The sequence below is a fragment of the Acinonyx jubatus genome, chromosome B2 (genome assembly GCF_027475565.1).
Source record: "Acinonyx jubatus isolate Ajub_Pintada_27869175 chromosome B2, VMU_Ajub_asm_v1.0, whole genome shotgun sequence".
Classification (NCBI taxonomy): Eukaryota; Metazoa; Chordata; class Mammalia; order Carnivora; family Felidae; genus Acinonyx; species Acinonyx jubatus.
Genome location: NC_069385.1, coordinates 6,580,279 through 6,597,628, shown reverse-complemented (window position 1 = coordinate 6,597,628; position 17,350 = coordinate 6,580,279). Strand labels below are relative to the sequence as shown.

At 41.4% G+C, this 17,350-nt stretch overlaps 1 protein-coding gene across 2 annotated transcripts in view; it reads right to left on the bottom strand.

Moving 5' to 3' along the window:
• PRKN (parkin RBR E3 ubiquitin protein ligase) overlaps positions 1 to 17,350 on the bottom strand; it is a 1,330,206-nt gene that overhangs the window by 822,465 nt on the left and 490,391 nt on the right. The window contains exon 4 of one of the 2 annotated variants that reach the window (XM_015083244.3): positions 15,064 to 15,185. In XM_015083244.3, the coding sequence (XP_014938730.3) occupies positions 15,064 to 15,185 (122 nt within the window). The remainder of the gene's footprint in view (positions 1 to 15,063; positions 15,186 to 17,350) is intronic. The other variant, XM_053223338.1, reaches the window with a different exon arrangement.

Here is a 17,350-nt window from a genome sequence, read left to right as displayed (position 1 = left end):
ATTGTTTTCAGACCACGTGGGTTCAAATTAGAACCCCACCTCATGCTGTTTCCTTGGTAATTCTCTCGTTCTCTTTGAACCTCGTGGAGTTTTCTCAGCTATAAATAGCAAAAGGGATGCCTACCTTTCCCAATTTATGTAGTTGCCATATGAATCAAGGCAACGTACATGGAAATACTTTCTAAATGGTTACAGTCTCTACAGAGTCAACTTATGTAATAGGACATTATATTATTCAGAATAATACATAACAGAACACTGCATTATAACGGAACATTGTATTGTATTCAGCACAGCTACAAGAGAGATTATAAACCAAGAGAGGTACGGATTCCATATGCAAATTTATAAATCTAAAACCCAAGGACAGAATTTTAAAAATTATCAGTTTAGAGCGGTCTTGGGCTCACAGAAAAACTGAATGGAATGTGCAAAGTTTCCATTTACCCCCTGTCCAACACACATTTACTGGAATCTCTCACCAACAATGTGTGTGCAAAAGTTGGTTCATTAGGGACTGGGTAGTGATAATTTGTGAAGATGATTTCTTTGTTGAAAACTGCATTATGTCAACATCCCAACATAATGGAATACCTCTCTTCATCTTAAATTAGAAAAGAAGGGTTTCACTGGAGTAACTCAGAGAGCTTCATAAGGCCCTTGTGGAGTCAGTAGGAAGCAGCCAGTTGGGGGCTGAGCTCCACTGGATAAATCTCTCAGATTGGTGAGGTCATGTTGGGCTCTGCTTGTGATCCCAGATTTTGTTAAGACCAAACATGTCTGAGTAGTTTCCTTGGAAAATGAGAAAGAGATCCATAAATGCCATTCTACCTTCTTCCTGGAAAGCTGAGGAGTTTCCAACAGAGAAAATCTGGGCAAGAAGTGGTGAGAATCCAGGAGCTGAGGTAGGGCCATGACTGGAGGATATGTGTCAGCACATCACTGCAGGGGAGGCTAGAATTCCTCATGGTACAGAAGCCATGACATAGAGTCTGCATTTCACAGTTTCCAGCTCCTGACAGTACAGGTATCCCAAGGACGGCTGTTATCAGGTCAGGTAAGAACTTTCCCTCTTGATTTTACTTAGTTGTCTCATCCGGCTTCGACGCTGAGACATCAGAAACTGCATAGAGCACAATGGTAGAGCGGGGCTGGAAGCCCAAGTTGGGGAGAAAGAAGGAGGCCCCACACCCCCAGTTTCTCCAGCAAGTGCTCAGTCTAACACAGGCCCTGACAGGGGTATGGGAAAGCCTTTTACTTGGTTGCTTGACTATTTTTCATTAGACTGGACACTTACGTATTGCACTGAAACTGTATTTGAAACTGCGTTATCCATTTGGCCCTGGTAGAAACTGCCACCCACTAGAACACTAGAGCAGTGCCTTTAGTGAAAGACACAAAGGCATTCCAAGCGAAAGGAACCACCGATGCTCAGAAACAGCCTGGCAGATTGTGCAGTTTTTGTGCTGGAACTTCCTGGAGCTGCCTTATAAGAGTCACTACCAGGCATCAAGGTGCACGTGGCTCCACAAACCCCATCACATACAATCCTGTATTCTCAGCTCCTGAGAACACAACTCTCTGAATTGTCATTTCTAACCACACTTCTTGGTTCCTCAACTTTCATACCATCACTATTCCACAAAGAAGGCACATATGTATGTTACCTTTTTACCTTTCTGCAATTCAGACTTCTGTCCAAGAATGCTCTGGATCAACCCTAGTCTGTCCACAAAAGCCTTATCCAAGTTCAAGTGGTCATTTGCTGGCCCTGCCTCCCAGTGCATCCCTATCTAACAATGACCCTTTCCTCCTTTCGTCCCTTTTCTTTCTTTCTTCCCTTTTCTTCCTTCCTTCCTTTCTTTCTTTCTTTCTTTCTTTCTTTCTTTCTTTCTTTCTTTCTTTCTTTCTTTCCTTTCTTTTCTCCTTCCTTCCTTCCTTCCTTCCTTCCTTCCTTCCTTCCTTCTTTCTTTCTTCTTTCCTTCAGAGAAAGTGCAAGCGGGGGAGGGGGGCATAGGGAGGGGGAGAGAGAGAGAGAGAGAGAGAGAGAGAGAGAGAGAGAGAGAGAGAGAGAATATCTTAAGCAGGCTCCATGCTCAACACAGAGCCCAACATGAGACTCGATCCCATAACCTGGGATCATGACCTGAGCTGAAATCAAGAGTCAGATGCTCAACCAACTGAGCCAGCCAGGCAACCCCAACAACGATCTTTCTCTCACATGCTTGCCATACCTTTCCTGACCTGAAGCTATTCACAGAAAAATGAATTTCTTTGAGGCAAGGTGATACTTTCAGACTTTCTTACATTTGAAAGTCATAAGTTTAGTAGCAAAAGGAAACACAGAAAGTAAATAATTTTAGCTGCTTTAAACATATGAAGACCAGCCTAATGGAAGATTCCTTGCATTTTGTTCACAGATCAGAACTATAAGTTATGGGTAAGACAGATTTCAGGGCAATAACTCTCCATCAATTAAAGTTCTGTACAATGACAACAGTTAACTTGGAAAGCAACAATTCCTCTGTTCCTCCATTCCTCCATTGCTAAATGCTTCTCCTGAAGCAGAAGACAAGTGACAACTGCTGAGCATATGTTGTAAGAGCAATTTTTGTATCAGGAGGGAATGTAGATTGCATGACTACATGCTCCATTTCTATCGTAAGATTATGGGTAGGCCAAGGCATAGAATAACCATGATGCCCTCAGTTCAATTATTCATTTACTCCAAAAAAACACATCTAATCATCTCCACTACATCCAGCACTATTCTAAAGCCCAAAGATGGAGGGGCACATGGTGGCTCAGTCCGTTAAGAGTCCGACTTTGGCTCAGGTCATGATCTCACGGTTAATTGGTTTGGGGCCTGCATCAGGCTCTGTGCTGATGGCTCGGAGCCTGGAACCTGCTTCAGATTCTGTGTCTCCCTCTCTCTCTGCCCCTCCCCTGCTCACGCTGTCTCTGTGTCTCTCAAAAATAAATGAACATTAAAAATAGTAATAATAAAATAAACTTAAAAAAATAAAGCACAAAGATGGAAAAGGTTTAGTCTTTGGCTCAAGGCACTGAGTCTAGTAATGGACTAGAGTAGAGGGATACCCAAGTAACAGAGTCCTTCATTTTTTGGACACGCTCCATTTATTTTGTAGAGATATTGATAGATAGATACGCATATAGATGTATATAGATCTGATACAGATGTATACATGTATATATGTATGTGTATATATGTATATACATAGATAGATGTATATATGGATATATATGGATATATATAGAGATACATTTAGATGTATACATGTATCTATCTACATATGTAAACAGAATCACCTTTCCTATATATGTTTATGAAAAGCTGAAATCTTAGCCTTATGGCAACATGACACAACTTACAGATTATATGACATTTGTTTTCACTGACTCTCTACCTTAACTACTTTAAATAGGATATTTTATTCGGTAAGAAAGAGAAACATGATTTTTCATTTACTTTTAACACATTATGGTGAGGAAAGTTCCATTTGTCCATGAGATGGTGCTGCCAGCTTTACATGATGGCCATATCTGATCATTTTAATTGCAGGTCATTTCCTAAGCAGTAGGTCAGTGTATGCTAATCAGTATGGCTTTCTCAATGAATACGAAATTCCCAGTGTGCAACTGAAGATATAAAAGACATAAAATTCAGGGTCATCGTGACACCTGACAGAAATGTAATTCTCTGAAACTAGCTGGGAGAATCCCTAGTTTAATCATCTTAACAAGTAATTGTAGGGTTATACTCATATTCAGAAAGGCAAGTGGCTCTTGCAAGGCTCACGCCATGGCTCCTAGCTTTATTATTTTTTTGAAATTTTTTTAACATTTATTTATTTTGAGACAGAGAGAGACAGAGCATGAATGGGGGAGGGTCAGAGAGAGCGAGACACAGAATCTGAAACAGGCTCCAGGCTCTGAGCTGTCAGCACAGAGCCCGATGCGGGGCTCGAACTCACGGACCGCGAGATCATGACCTGAGCTGAAGTCAGCTGCTTAACCAACTGAGCCACCCAGGCGCCCCGGCTCCTAGCTTTATTAGCAGTATGCCCTCCAACAAACCAGTGGACCTAACTAGCCCCTCAGAAAGCAGCCACCATCCAATTAAAGCTCCCTTAATGTCCGCAGCTTGCTATGTTCCAAGTACACTAGCACTCATATATTGCCTCCTCACTAAAGGAAAACATCCATGTTTGATTTTTATTCAGTCTCTGAATTTCCATGCCCCGTTTAAGAAATGTAGTCTAGTAAATTTGACTTTTTTTTTTCCAGGAAAAAGCTGCAGAACAAGGCTCTAGGTTCCCTCAGTTCTAGTCAGACAATGAATGCACTCAATATGGGTACCTTGAATAAGAATCTGAACTTGGGTTCTCAGATTTAATTATCAGTTTGGCTCCTTTCTCACAGTGGACCCATGTAAAGTCAGTTACCCTCTCCATTTCTCATCTGGCTTCCCTGATGCGTTTATCTAGGTAGCTTGATATTCCCAGATGGAAGATGGCACGCATGCATAAGTATCGATGCTTCTGTAAAACAACTACAGTCCCGATCTCTACCGGCTCGCCTAATTCTGTAATAGTGTCATTCAATGTGCCTCTTCCACCCTCCACATTTTATTAGTATGGAGTAAGAGAGGGCCACTAAATTCTAGTTGTCTTTCCCCAGGGAGGTTTTTGGACTATTCACTTCTTAAGCAAAGAACAAATAAATCAACCCACTGCCATAAATATCCATTTTTTTCTTTACCCAATTCTAGATAAAGCTTCTAAGTGGTCAAATGGATAATCTATCAATATCATTCTGTAGACAACCAGGGAACCACACTTATGCATAGAAACAACTGTTGCAACAACAGTGGCATTTCACACACAAAAAGAAGTTCAAGACTGACCAAATTCCCAGTGTAGCTATGGTGATACAAACAGAGTATATAATGTAGACTCAATAATGAAACGGATGAGTTCATGAAAGTTATCTAAAGTAATTATTCATTTACAAATATGGCAGCCATTAGTAACTGCCCGCCAAATGTCCATTTCATTCTCTCTCCTTATTAATAGAATGTCGATTTTGACTGGGGAAGCAATGGACTCAACTCAGTGGATAAATTAGATTGGTCTAAGCCAATCAGGGATATCCTCCTATTCACCTTTGGAAAATACTTGTTTTTCAAGCTTCCTTTGCAATTACCAGTGGCCATATGACCAAGTTAAAACAATGAGATGTAAGGAGAAGCATTCAAGCAGGCTTCCAAAAGTTACTAATTCCGGGGCGCCTAGGTGGCTCAGTCGGTTGAGTGTCTGACTTAGGCTCCGGTCATGATCTTGCGGTGCGTGAGTTCGAGCCCCGCGTCGGGCTCTGTGTTGAGGGCTCTGTGTTGACAGCTCGGAGCCTGGAGCCTGCTTCCGATTCTGTGTCTCCCTCTCTCTGCCCCTTCCCTGCTCTCTCTGTCTCTCAAAAACAATAAACGTTAAAAATATTTTCGAAGTTACTATTTCCTTTTTAGAATAAACAAGATGTGCGGGCTGTTCCCTATCATCCTGCAATCCCTGCAGACCTGATGCCATGATGCCCAGTGCTGTGCCATGGACAGTGCATAGTAAAGGTACAAACAACCCAGTCGGTGCTCAGAACAACACTGATATCCTCATGGGTTAAGCCTGTGTTAGGTGAATGTTCATTCTATCAATGCTGGTGGACAGCACTGTAAACCAATAAACAAAACAACACAATTTTAAAATATGATACATTCAACTTCAGTTTTCAATTTTTTTTAACATTGTTTTCATTTTTGAGAGACAGAGAGAGACAGAGCATGAGCGGGGAAGGGACAGAGAGAGGGAGACACAGAATCCAAAGCACGCTCCAGGCTCTGAGCTGGCAGCACAGAGCCCAATGCGGGGCTCGAACTCAGGAACTGTGAGATCATGACCTGAGCCGAAGGTGGACCAACTGCAGCTTTAAATGAGAGAATAAAGTATACTGAAAACTTTCTGTGAAAATCCTTATCTTTTCTTTATGTTTTATAAATACATTAAAGTTGTGATTTTGTCAAAATATTCTGCATAGTTCCAATAAATAGTTCTCTTTGTATTTATTTTTCATTTATTTATCTCCAGAAACGAACACTTGAATCTAGCAAAGGTCTGCGTGTGGCTTAGGTGGGTGCTGGCTGAATACTCTCACACAAGGATGCTGGGATTACTCCTCAGGGATCCTGTTGTTTCTAGACTGCCCCCTGTGGCTCTTCTCCACACACTGTGTTGGTCAGTCTTGCTGTTCACCTCCTGCTCCAGCACCTGCTTACCTATGCAGCTTGACCAAAAGCCCACTGAGGGCTCCCTCATTGGTGTCAGTGCCAGTGACTGTTACACCCATGTCCTGGCCAAGAGGGAAGACACGATCCCAGAAGTGGTGTTGCCAGGTGAAGTAGAGATGACTATTTGAGTTTCAGATAGAAACTATTTAGTGTAGGTATGTTCCAGGTAAGGTATTTACACTAAATAAGTACACCAACAAAAACTTCCTTGTTTGTCTGAAATGAAATGTAGTCGAACACCTGCATGTTTGTGTGCTAATCCTGTTAGTCCCGTCTGGGATCCCCCTGGTTCTCCGAGCGATGTTGGGCTCCTTTTTCCACAACTCTGAGTGTGCCTAACTCTGACTTTTGCCCAGGTTCTCCTCCAGACTCTGATGGAAAACAACTCTCTGCTGTCATTCTCCTCTAAACCAGGAGGCTCAAGGCAAGTCCAAGAGGCCATTCTGTTCCCTCCACCTTCCTCTTCTCTTGCCTATGGCTCCTCTCCCACCAGAACCCCAGCTACAACATTGGAGAAATCTTTAAAATGATCCAGAACCTTTAAAATGATCCAGAGCTTTTCTGAAAATATATTATCTTTAAACAAATAAAACTACTGTGTTCTATGTGTGTACGTTCCGTGGCCATTTGTAGGAGGGGCTCCTAGGGAAGTCAGCTGAAAGTTGATCCACCAGAAGTTGACTTACCAAGTACGCAAAACAGTTGACTTAGCTAATATAATAATTTACTGGATTATTTATAAACTGTGTCCCCCGGTCTTCGGGGCTCTGAGCTCTTCAGATCCCTCCCCTGCTCCCAGAGTGCTGTGTGTTCAATGTCCTCTTTCCTTCTATCTGTCTCTATGGCCTCTAGCTGCAGCAGAAAATATCTAGTGTTTAAACAAATATAACATCTCAAATGCTCTTAGGAAGATAAAATTGTTCAGCTGAGACTTGAGATGTCTTTGAAAGCCATTACAACAATCCGATTCTATATAAGATGCTACAGACTTTATAAGTGCTTAAAAGAAGTTTTTGGTAAATTGACAAATACTTAGTAGAGAAAATGGTAGGAAAAAAATCTGGAAAAAATAACTAAAATAAATATTAGAAAGAAATCTTGTATAACCCAAAAGTTCCTACATAAAATGTCAGAGGTTTGATTATATTCATAGGAATATATTCAGAAATACAGTCAAGAAGAAAACTTTCATAGGATGAATTCACCTGTGATCTTTAGCTTTCAATAAACCGAGCATTTCTTAAAATCTGCTCAGAAAATATATCATTGAATATATTTATAATAATCAAATGAGTAATGCAATCACCATATAAATAAAAATTCCAGAAGAATGTTCCAGAATGATATTATCCCTGATAGTTTTTTCGGTAAATTAGTAAATTTGGTAAAATCAGTAAAAGAGGCTAGCAAATTAATCTGTAGTCAGCGGAGATAGAGGTTGATGGGGAAGAGTATTTTTAAGTCTGTACTCTAGGCATGAGTTATCCAAAACTACTATGAGTTTTAGGAAAATGACACTAGCAGCATTTACTTACAATTTTAAATCATTTATATTGGCTGACAATGATATCCTGAAATGGTCTGGATCAACCCAATTTAAGTAGATCATTTCACATTTAGACTTTGCAGTGTTTGATATATGTGTAAACTACCCCAACTCATGCTTTAATATAAAAGAAATCATTAAAACTTAAAATTCTTTCTGATACTACTTTGCAGTTTGAGTTATGATTATTATTTGCTTGTTTTTACCTGAGACTGGCTCTTTTCCAGATACTGGTTTTGGTAAAAGAGAAAAAGAGGAAAAATCTTCTAATCTCTGAATCTTTTGTCAGTTACTCTTGACGGGATACTTGACCAGTGTGAGGACGTCAAGAGTGTGTGGCTGAGAGGGGGCCGGAGTCCACAGTGGGACCGAAGAGAATATAACACAAAGAAGGTGGGCTTCAGAAAGATGGAGGAAGGAGAGTCCCTACGGCCAAGAAAAATCTCGTGGGCAGAACCGACAAGGGCAGAAGGGAACGGACGGGTGCCCCAGCACCTACAGAGGCAAGACCTGTCTTCTGCTCCCTCTCTATCCTAAATCCCTGATGTGAGATCGATCCACCACAAAAACTAGCTTCTTTGCAGGTTTAACATCATAACACAAATCAAAACAGACTTCAGGGCCAGGTTACACATTTTGGACATCCAAAATGGGCTTTACAATTTTTAAAAAATATTTAGATAACAAAATAATTTGCAATGACTCAGAAATGCCTAAGAATTGAATAAGTAAAAAGTGGGATTACACATACTTATTTCTAAACAAGCTTAGATATAGTCCAAGGCTTTATTATATAGCTTTTGATATGAAGAGAAGAAGTGGACTCCTTACTAACAATTAATCTGCAACAAATATTAAGTTCAGGAATGATTATACATTTAGACAATATTTCTTAATAAATATCCTCACATAAATTGTTTCTAATCTATAAACCAATTTTAAATAAAATCCATCACGCCAGGCGGTTTACATCTTACTCTATTTATTGCCCCATTCCTCATCAGAAACCTTTTAGCTTTAATGCTATTCCGTGGCAGACTATCTCATTAGAGTGGCAAAGATAAAGTTCTTTTTGAGATAAAGTAATTATAGTGATTGTGGGGTGGGGGGGGAGGATTCTCTGCAGCTCTTGGCTGCACTGGTCTCCTGGCTTCTGATTCACTGGAAAACTAATAAACCGAGTCGCAAACAAAAAGATGCTGATGGTAGGTAACTCGGGCTACCTAGAGTTTGTGCTGGAGAGATGAACAGGGTGTAACCTTGATCACAACTCAAGAGCCCTGCAGGTATCGGGGTACAAGGAGAGTTCCACAGTTGCTCTGATGCTTTTTTGGCAGAAAACTCGTCACCTGAACAAATGACAGTAAGAGCAACAGTTTCTGAACGTGAATTATGTGCCACTGTGCTCAGTACTTTATTTATATTTGTTTTCACTATGCTCCGTACTTTAAAGAATGGAATCATTGAACCCGCGGTAACTTTGATGAACAATTTTACTTCCAATTTTACGACAAGAAAACTGAGACCAAGAATTTAAGTAACTTGCCCAACGTCCCACAGCTACTAAGCAGCAGAATTCGAATCTAGAACATCTGATGGGAAAAGGAGTGCAGGAAGCCTTTGTCTCTGGCTCTCTGCTCCCAGACAGCCCCGAGTCCAGTGTTTTAAGACTGACTGCGCCGTGCGGTGTGCTCTCTCCCTCACTTCCACGTCTGTCCTAGCGTCCGGTTATTGTTACTCAATCAACTGTTTTACTCATAAGTGCTTTTACTGTACTTTAAGCCTGTGTCCTGGGAGAGAAACGAGTCCATTTTTCCCTGTCCCGGAAGCTCTGTCTTCCTCAGGAGGCTGAGTCCGCTCGGAATGTGGGGGATGGCCGGACTGTGGTGGCAGAAAGGGACCCGGAATGCAGGAGACGGCACTGTTAGGTCTCAGGGAGCAGAAGCCCACAGGGCTGAGGAGGATTTGCCCTCTTAGCGTGACCCCTGGGGACTCCCTCCTCGTCATCAGCATCATGTTCTAACTAAACTTCGTCAACCCCGGGCACATGTTTTAATTAGTCACATAGCCTCTTGTGTTCTTATGAATCGGTCCTGGGAAATCTTTGACAGCAGCTAAGAGGCACGCCTGACTGCAGACCTTGCTCCCCTGCCAGAGGGCTCTCTCCCCACCACCAAACTCGCAGTCTAACAATAAGATGGACTGGAAGGACCACGGCTGCGGACCCTCTAACCTTGAGTTTGGTAGTGGCACCCATGGGGAGAGAAGAAGACAAGCATCTTTAAGCCTCTCGGTGCTGCTTCTTTTTCCAGTATAAACTCCTTTAATTTCTAGTTATTTCTAAAAGCGGTGTATTCTCTACATACCTTGGAAAACCTTACTTTTTCTGTCCACATTTATTTTTTGTATTAAATAAAAAAAGAAGAAAGTCTCTGAGGCTTTGACTTAGTCATCATTTGATTTTTCACACCAATGAGGGAAACGATGACACAGGTAATTTTAGGTTACCCATTTTATTGTTCAAGAACACAGTCAGAAGCATACATGAAAGTACAAAGCAACCTTACTTCTGAGCTCAGCCCTGTGTCATTTCTGGGTGGACCTAAGTGGACTGTCTTTGCAAAGGCAAATGAAAATTGGAGGCCTGCCATGTTTTTTGTTCAAATCAGCCGCTGTTCACTATTTTCCAGTGAGCATTCACGTTTCTCAAGGATATTTTGGTTAGTGGAAACCCTGGCCAAGGTCACCATGAAATAAAGAAGGTAATTTCATTTAAAGACAGAAGAAAACCTGGCGTCCCAGCTGATTTTCAATTTACCCTCAAGGTCAGGCCCAAACTTCAGACATCAGTTTCCCATTCTTAACATCACAGCAGAAATGGCCGTCCTATCTTCCTTGCCAACTCATTAAGAGCATCGTATTAAATATGAAACATGTAAACACTTAAACCTTAGAGCATTAGGTATGAGAGGCAGCTCATTATCTTGCATGCAAAATTTAAATAGTGTCGAGGAAATGTTGGCATTAGGAGTAAGTCCCCCACAACAACAAAAATTAATTAGGAGATTACTATTAAGACCCATGAAAGGCAAAGGGCCTATTGTAGACTCATTTTTTTTCCAGACCAGAAAAAATAAAATTATGTTATAAAATATAACCCAGGTGGCTAAGTAGGTTCTGGTTTTTCTCCTTGCATATAACAAGTTCCTTGCAAGAGCTCAGATAAACCACCCCCTGTTCTACTGTAAATCGTCAGCCACACAAAGTCCTTTCCTTTTTGTTTTTTCTCTCGACTACAGAAAATTCTGTAAGTTGTAGATCTGGATAATGTTTGAAAAAATGAAACCTAAGAGTTGCCTATTCTCTTCATAGAAATGCTTCCTCTCCACAAAGTTCAGCACCTGCCCCACCCACTGCCAAGACTTAACTTGCAGACTAGTGTGACTACTCAGCTGCTCCAGAGATATCTTCTGAAGGTACAACTGAGTGTGGATTTTTGTTATTAACAAAAAATCAAAGTCCTCATTTACTGGGTTCCAGGCATGTTACAGCTAGTAACAATACTAACGTTTTAGATTAAATAAGTAATCTTTAAATCTTTTCCATTTTTCCTAAATCTTTTTGTAGTTTTTTTTTGAATGGTATTTTAAGTACAGGGAAGCAGTTGGGTAATAGGACATTGATTACCAGATTTGTATAGTGAGCAATCTATCCTAGAAAAGGCTTTATAGACACACAGAAGACTTTTCATCCCTGGCATCAACATTTGTTAATTGTTTAACTTTGGGCTCATAACTTAACTTCATGGAGTCTCCTTATTAAAAACAGTAGACAATAATATTTACAGTGCAGTTCTGTCATGAGAATTAGAAAAAAAAAGAAGTACCAGAATATAAATGTAATGAAGGAAATCAATAAATGGTAGCAAAACAATCATAATTACTATGATTACAAAATGTCACATAGAATTTCTAAAGTACATGGGTCTATCTTGTCAATGTGTAAAAGTTCAAATATAGGTGCCATTCAGTTAGCATTGCCAGCTTTGTGCCCCACCATGGGCAAGATACTGTGCGGAGGGCTGAAATTCACCAGGGATGCCAACTGACAAGTTATCTGATACAAGAGGCTTAGGGACACTAAGAATATAGACAACTGGACAATTGCATAAAATGTGGAACAGAAACTTAATGTTATCTGTAATAATGGGGTTGAAGTTTGAGCCTGTCAGGGGAGGAAATGAAGAAAAGGCACGAGACAGCTCTAGAAAAATTTAAGAGAGGGGTTAACAATGTACAGAGTAAAAACAATGTAGGGAGAATAAAAGTCTGAATTTAATAATCAAATGTGGAGCAGTTCTAGGCACTGACAAAGTCTGGGGTGGCCATGGGAGTGGGCATCTGAGATGGGGCAGAACCCATGGGTGCATGAGATCATCCCTCCAAGGACATGCTGGTCCAGGTGAGCGGGTGAGGGAAATACACAGAGCTTCTTAATGAGCAGGGTGGGAAGGGGATGCTTTCATTTCTTTGAAAGGAGTTAGCCAAAGTATGGATTGATTTCACGGTGAATTACATAGAAGTGTGTGTGGGGGGGGGGGTGGGGTGTATGTGTGTGTGTGTTAAGTATAATAGTAAAAAAGTAACAATAAGAAAGCATTTAAGATTTCTAATTATTTATGTTCCAGCTACTGTTCTAAATACTCTTCATAGATTAATTAATCTTCCCAAGAAATAAGAAGTAGATACCATTATCCCAGTGGACAGATGTCCCCACTTATGTTGACGTAAATGGGAAATAATGAAATATGAATTCTAACCCATGTAGTACAAAGAGTCTGCAGACTCATCTTCTCAGGATCCCACCATACTGCCTCTCAACAATCACTCCCTCTAAATAAGTGCTTACCGCTCACCAGGCCCTCTACACACCCAACGTTAATGTACCATTTAACCCATACGATACAACTTTGGTTCATGCATTTACACAGACACCGCAGCCTGTTTTTCTTTTTGTTTTCGATTTCCCCCCCCCATGGAGCCTATTTTTAATATGAGAAATTTCACATAAAAATCCCCATTTACAGTTTCTCTTAATTAAAAGATTGCCCCCATTAAGCCAATCACTTCTTAACAAGTGGCAGGAGTGGCTTCTTGGCCTCTTCAGCCACCGTGGTCCTCACCACCCCCGATGCCCACTTCTCACCCATTCTTAAATCACCTGTCTGATCACTGGGGATATCTGAGCACATGACATTTAGTGTGAATATATCTGTGCAGTAAAAACGGGGAGACTGTAGAGTTTACTAGTTTAGATCACACAGCCCGGTTCAAGCCCCTGGTCTCATAAACTCTTGTTTCCTTAATCTCTTCAAGCTTCAGGTTTCTCGCATCTAAAATAAGGTCACTGACGGTACTTAAGAGTGTTATGAAATAATTCAATTACATAATGCAGGAAAATAATGAAGCATGGATTTCAATAATAATTTGTTATTGCTGTTTTTACTAAGAACAACTGGAAGTTGGTATATTTAGGTCACATCCACCATCAGAGGCAATCAAGACTGAAGCATAGATCAAAAAAAGAAGAGGCTACTTAATGCACTGGAAAAGGCTAGTGGCAGAGGGGAGATTCTGGTGGAAGAGAAACTTCTGTGGTATTTAAGAGAACCCATTTCACAAACAGAAGCGCTGCCTAGTGATGCCCCCAGAAAACGGTCCAGTCCAGAGAGTCAGAACAAACTTAGGATTTGTCTTCCTAAGTGGAGTTCACAGGATTCCCCTGTGGAGCTGACAGGTTGTATGATGATGAAATACTGTACTGTACCTTTGAGTGATGCCACCGTCTTCCCCAGGCCTGAGGCAGGGATCCATGATTTCTCCTTTGCTGGGTATATCCTTCATTTTCCACCATGCTGCTCCGTTAGACCCATGCCATGGGCCACCACCCTGACCCAGGCCAGTGCCCCACTGCCCACCAACCATATGAGGAGTCTATTAATTAAGCCTCTTTGCCTTCAATCTGTCACCAACACCAGTGCCAATGACAAACCATTACACGACTAATAAAGGGTTCTAAAACGTCATTTTATAAATCACCTTTATTTTTAACATTTTGCCTTGGCTCCCCATTGCCTGTGGAATAAAATCTAAATGTGGTAGCCATGGGTGGCGGGGGGGCACTGTGGTCAGGGAGTACTTGTCCCCACTTCAGCCCTGGTTGCCTGAAAACCTTTGACCTTTTTAATGCCTCCTTGGCTGAGCCCCCATAGCTGCACCAACCAGAATGCCCTCTGTGCCCGCGCACATTCACATCCGCATCAACTTTGGCCAAATCCTACACAACCATCACGGGGGAGCCATGGCCTAGCTGTGCACACGTTTTATATCAGGGTTTTCTCTAGGGGGCCAGAGATAGATACGCCACGCTCTGCAGGGCAACGAGTCTGTGCGGTAACCGCTCAACCCCACTGTGGGCACAGAAGCGGCACAGACAACACGTAAGGAAATGAGTGGCCTTTGGGTACAATTGTATCATGGAGGTCGGAGATTAAAGTTCATATAACGTCCGTGGGCCACACAGCATTCTCTTGATATTTCCTGGCCACCTAAAAATGTAAAATCCTTCTTAGCCAGTGAGCTGTGCCACACTAGTGGAGGCCACGGCAGGTGGCGGCTGGCCCAACCCGTGTGCACACGGTTGTCGATCCACGAGTTCCCTTTTTGCTTCTTCCGTGAGGCATAACTTAGGTTTAGCGGCCCCGAGTGCACCCGTTTTCAGTGAACCGTCCAGTGGATTTTGACACACGTACACAACCACGTTACTGTCGTACGGAACAAGACATGAAACATTTCCAGTTCCTGGCCTCTTCTAAAAGACTCCCCCGCCAAAGCCCGACACCTTTTCGCTATAAAAGCGTCTCTGTACTTCCTCTCAGTAGGCCTGGATTAAAGATAGGGAAACAACGGCTCGGCACTACCTCAAGTTTGACAGAGTAATGTTTTTAAATGAAACTTCAGATACCATTACCCATCACGACCACATAGAAGAATGTCTCTTTTCTTGAGCCATGGGTCTTATTGGATTCAAAACCCTGAAAGCCATCTCCAGAAACACACACTCATGTTTCTGGGCAGTTTCTGCCAATGCTGTATCTCCTTACCTGGGCCAAGGTGAGCGTCGCCTGTCGGCAGGTACCACACCGCACCCTGAGTTTTCCTGGCTGTATTCTTTGGCAGGGGCCTTTGCAATAAACGTAAAAGCTGTTGTAAGGCGGTCTACCTGCTGGGGGGGGAGGGGGGAGGGTAGGAAAAAAAAAGCAGAGGAAGTAGCCAATCAGCGTTGAATCCAAATTGAGACAAATTTTTAAACGAACTCCTCGGGAGCATTTTGAAACATTAGCGGGATAAATATTCCAATGAGGATGCAACAATTTAATTTAGAAAATCTAGTTTTATGCTCAAAAGAGTGAAAATCTTTTCTTCTTCCTGCCAACAGCCCTGTGACTTACTCAGCAAAGTTAGCAACCTGCTGCCAAGAGAGCCAGCCAAGAGTATTTGCCACGCGGGGAAGTTAGATGCATTCTGTGCCGCTGAGGTTTTCTAAAAGCACAGGAAATATAGGGACTATTGGAAATTTAAAGACCACTGCTCCTGAATTCTAGTTCATGCTTCTTACACAGTTTTGAAGGGCTCTAGATTTTTTCCTCTTAAAATCTTATCTACAGGGACACGCCAGCCCATTTCTCATGATGTGAGTGGCCTGATCACAGCTTCCTGGGTTTCCAGGGAAGACTTTCCAATGCACAGGCACACATAAAGTAAGACAAGAGTCCTGAGGGGCTTAACAGAACCCGGCCGCAGTGTGCAGAAATGGGCGCCTTGTGTTTCACACTTCTGTCTGGATCTACCTTGACAAATGCCTTTCAAATAACACAAGAGTAAAAGCTGGACAAAAAAAAAAAAAAAAATCAATAACTAAACATCTCTGATCACTTCTCTCAAATGTTACCATACACACGTAGTGCTATTCTGTCCGTTAGGGGAACCTTTCCAAGTAGTGTCACGATGCCATTTCTGCAAAGAACTCACTTTATTTAGAAGCATTTGCTAGTAAAATAACTGTGTTTTTAAAATTTATAACATTAAATAGTTCTTTGAACCTTTATACCTTACTTCTTGTTGCATAGGAATTACATAAAATGTAGTGGCATAAAAACTTTGTTTAAAATTTTACTATTATCATCAAGATCATCTAGAAATAATAAAGAATATTTTTATCATTATGAGAAAAAACCTTCAGCCTCCCAAGTGCATATGGTTTATTAAAAGCAATTAGTACAAGAATAATGAGAAACAAAAAGAGATCCTAAGTCTTATGCAACCCCATTTATTTTTACTTGTTTATAGAACAACATCTGTAGACATATTGAATTGTCATTTGTTCAGTCATCTTTACCGATACTGTAAGTGACAACACTTTGTAACATGTAAAGCACAATAAAAATGTCAAACTTTATAATGTTAGCATTTATTAGCAATATGTTTTATAAATATTACTCTCCGGAAATTAATATGTAGCCTAATATTTAGCCTCCAGTGTGAAGGGAAGGTAAAGTATATGTTTGTATTGGTAAGAAATTGTCTTTTTGACGCCTCTTTGTAGCTTAGCGCCTTAACGTACAAGATACTCAAGTCTGTAGGTATCGCATTGTTATTAGCAACTATAATAATTACATAAGATAGATTCATGAGGTTTATGCAGTTCAATACATGCAATGGGTAGGACCGTAAAGTTATAGAAATACCATAATAACTGACAGAACATCAGAAGGCCATTTCTGTCTGACGGTTTCACTGTGTTCCAAGAAGAGCTTAGCGAGGGAGGTAGGAGCCCTTACTGTTAAAACCTTCAACAGAAATATGAACACATCCAATTTTACAATTTTTATAACCTACTGTAAAGGTTAAACAATAAGAAAAAAGGGGGAGAAGGAACAGGAATGGGAGAAGGAGCTTAGGAAGGGGAGCCAGGTTGGCAAAGACACTAGCATTGTCTGAAAGAGCATATTAGCAACAGCTTTGCAATAGTAAATGATGCATCCATGAAACTAAATGGCTCTTCCTTCTCCCTCAGGGCAACAGCAACGTTTGCAATATTGTTTCAGCAAATGATAAAGGCAGGGGCAACCGGCAACCGAAGACTGGGGACGTAACTCTTCCAGCTTTCTGTGCTGCAACCTTCACCAAAGTCCTTGAGAAGTTAGTCAGAAAATACTGCGTGCCCACGTCTGTGCCCTGGAAGCATATGAGGTGACGTGCAATCTATTACACGTGCTTCCCTGAGCCAGCTGCGAGCTGGGGATTAATAGTCAGTCCCAGGAAGATCAAGGTCAGGCCAGCCCTGGCTACGGCAACTTTCAAGCTGTTGGTTTTACGTGGTCCAGAAGT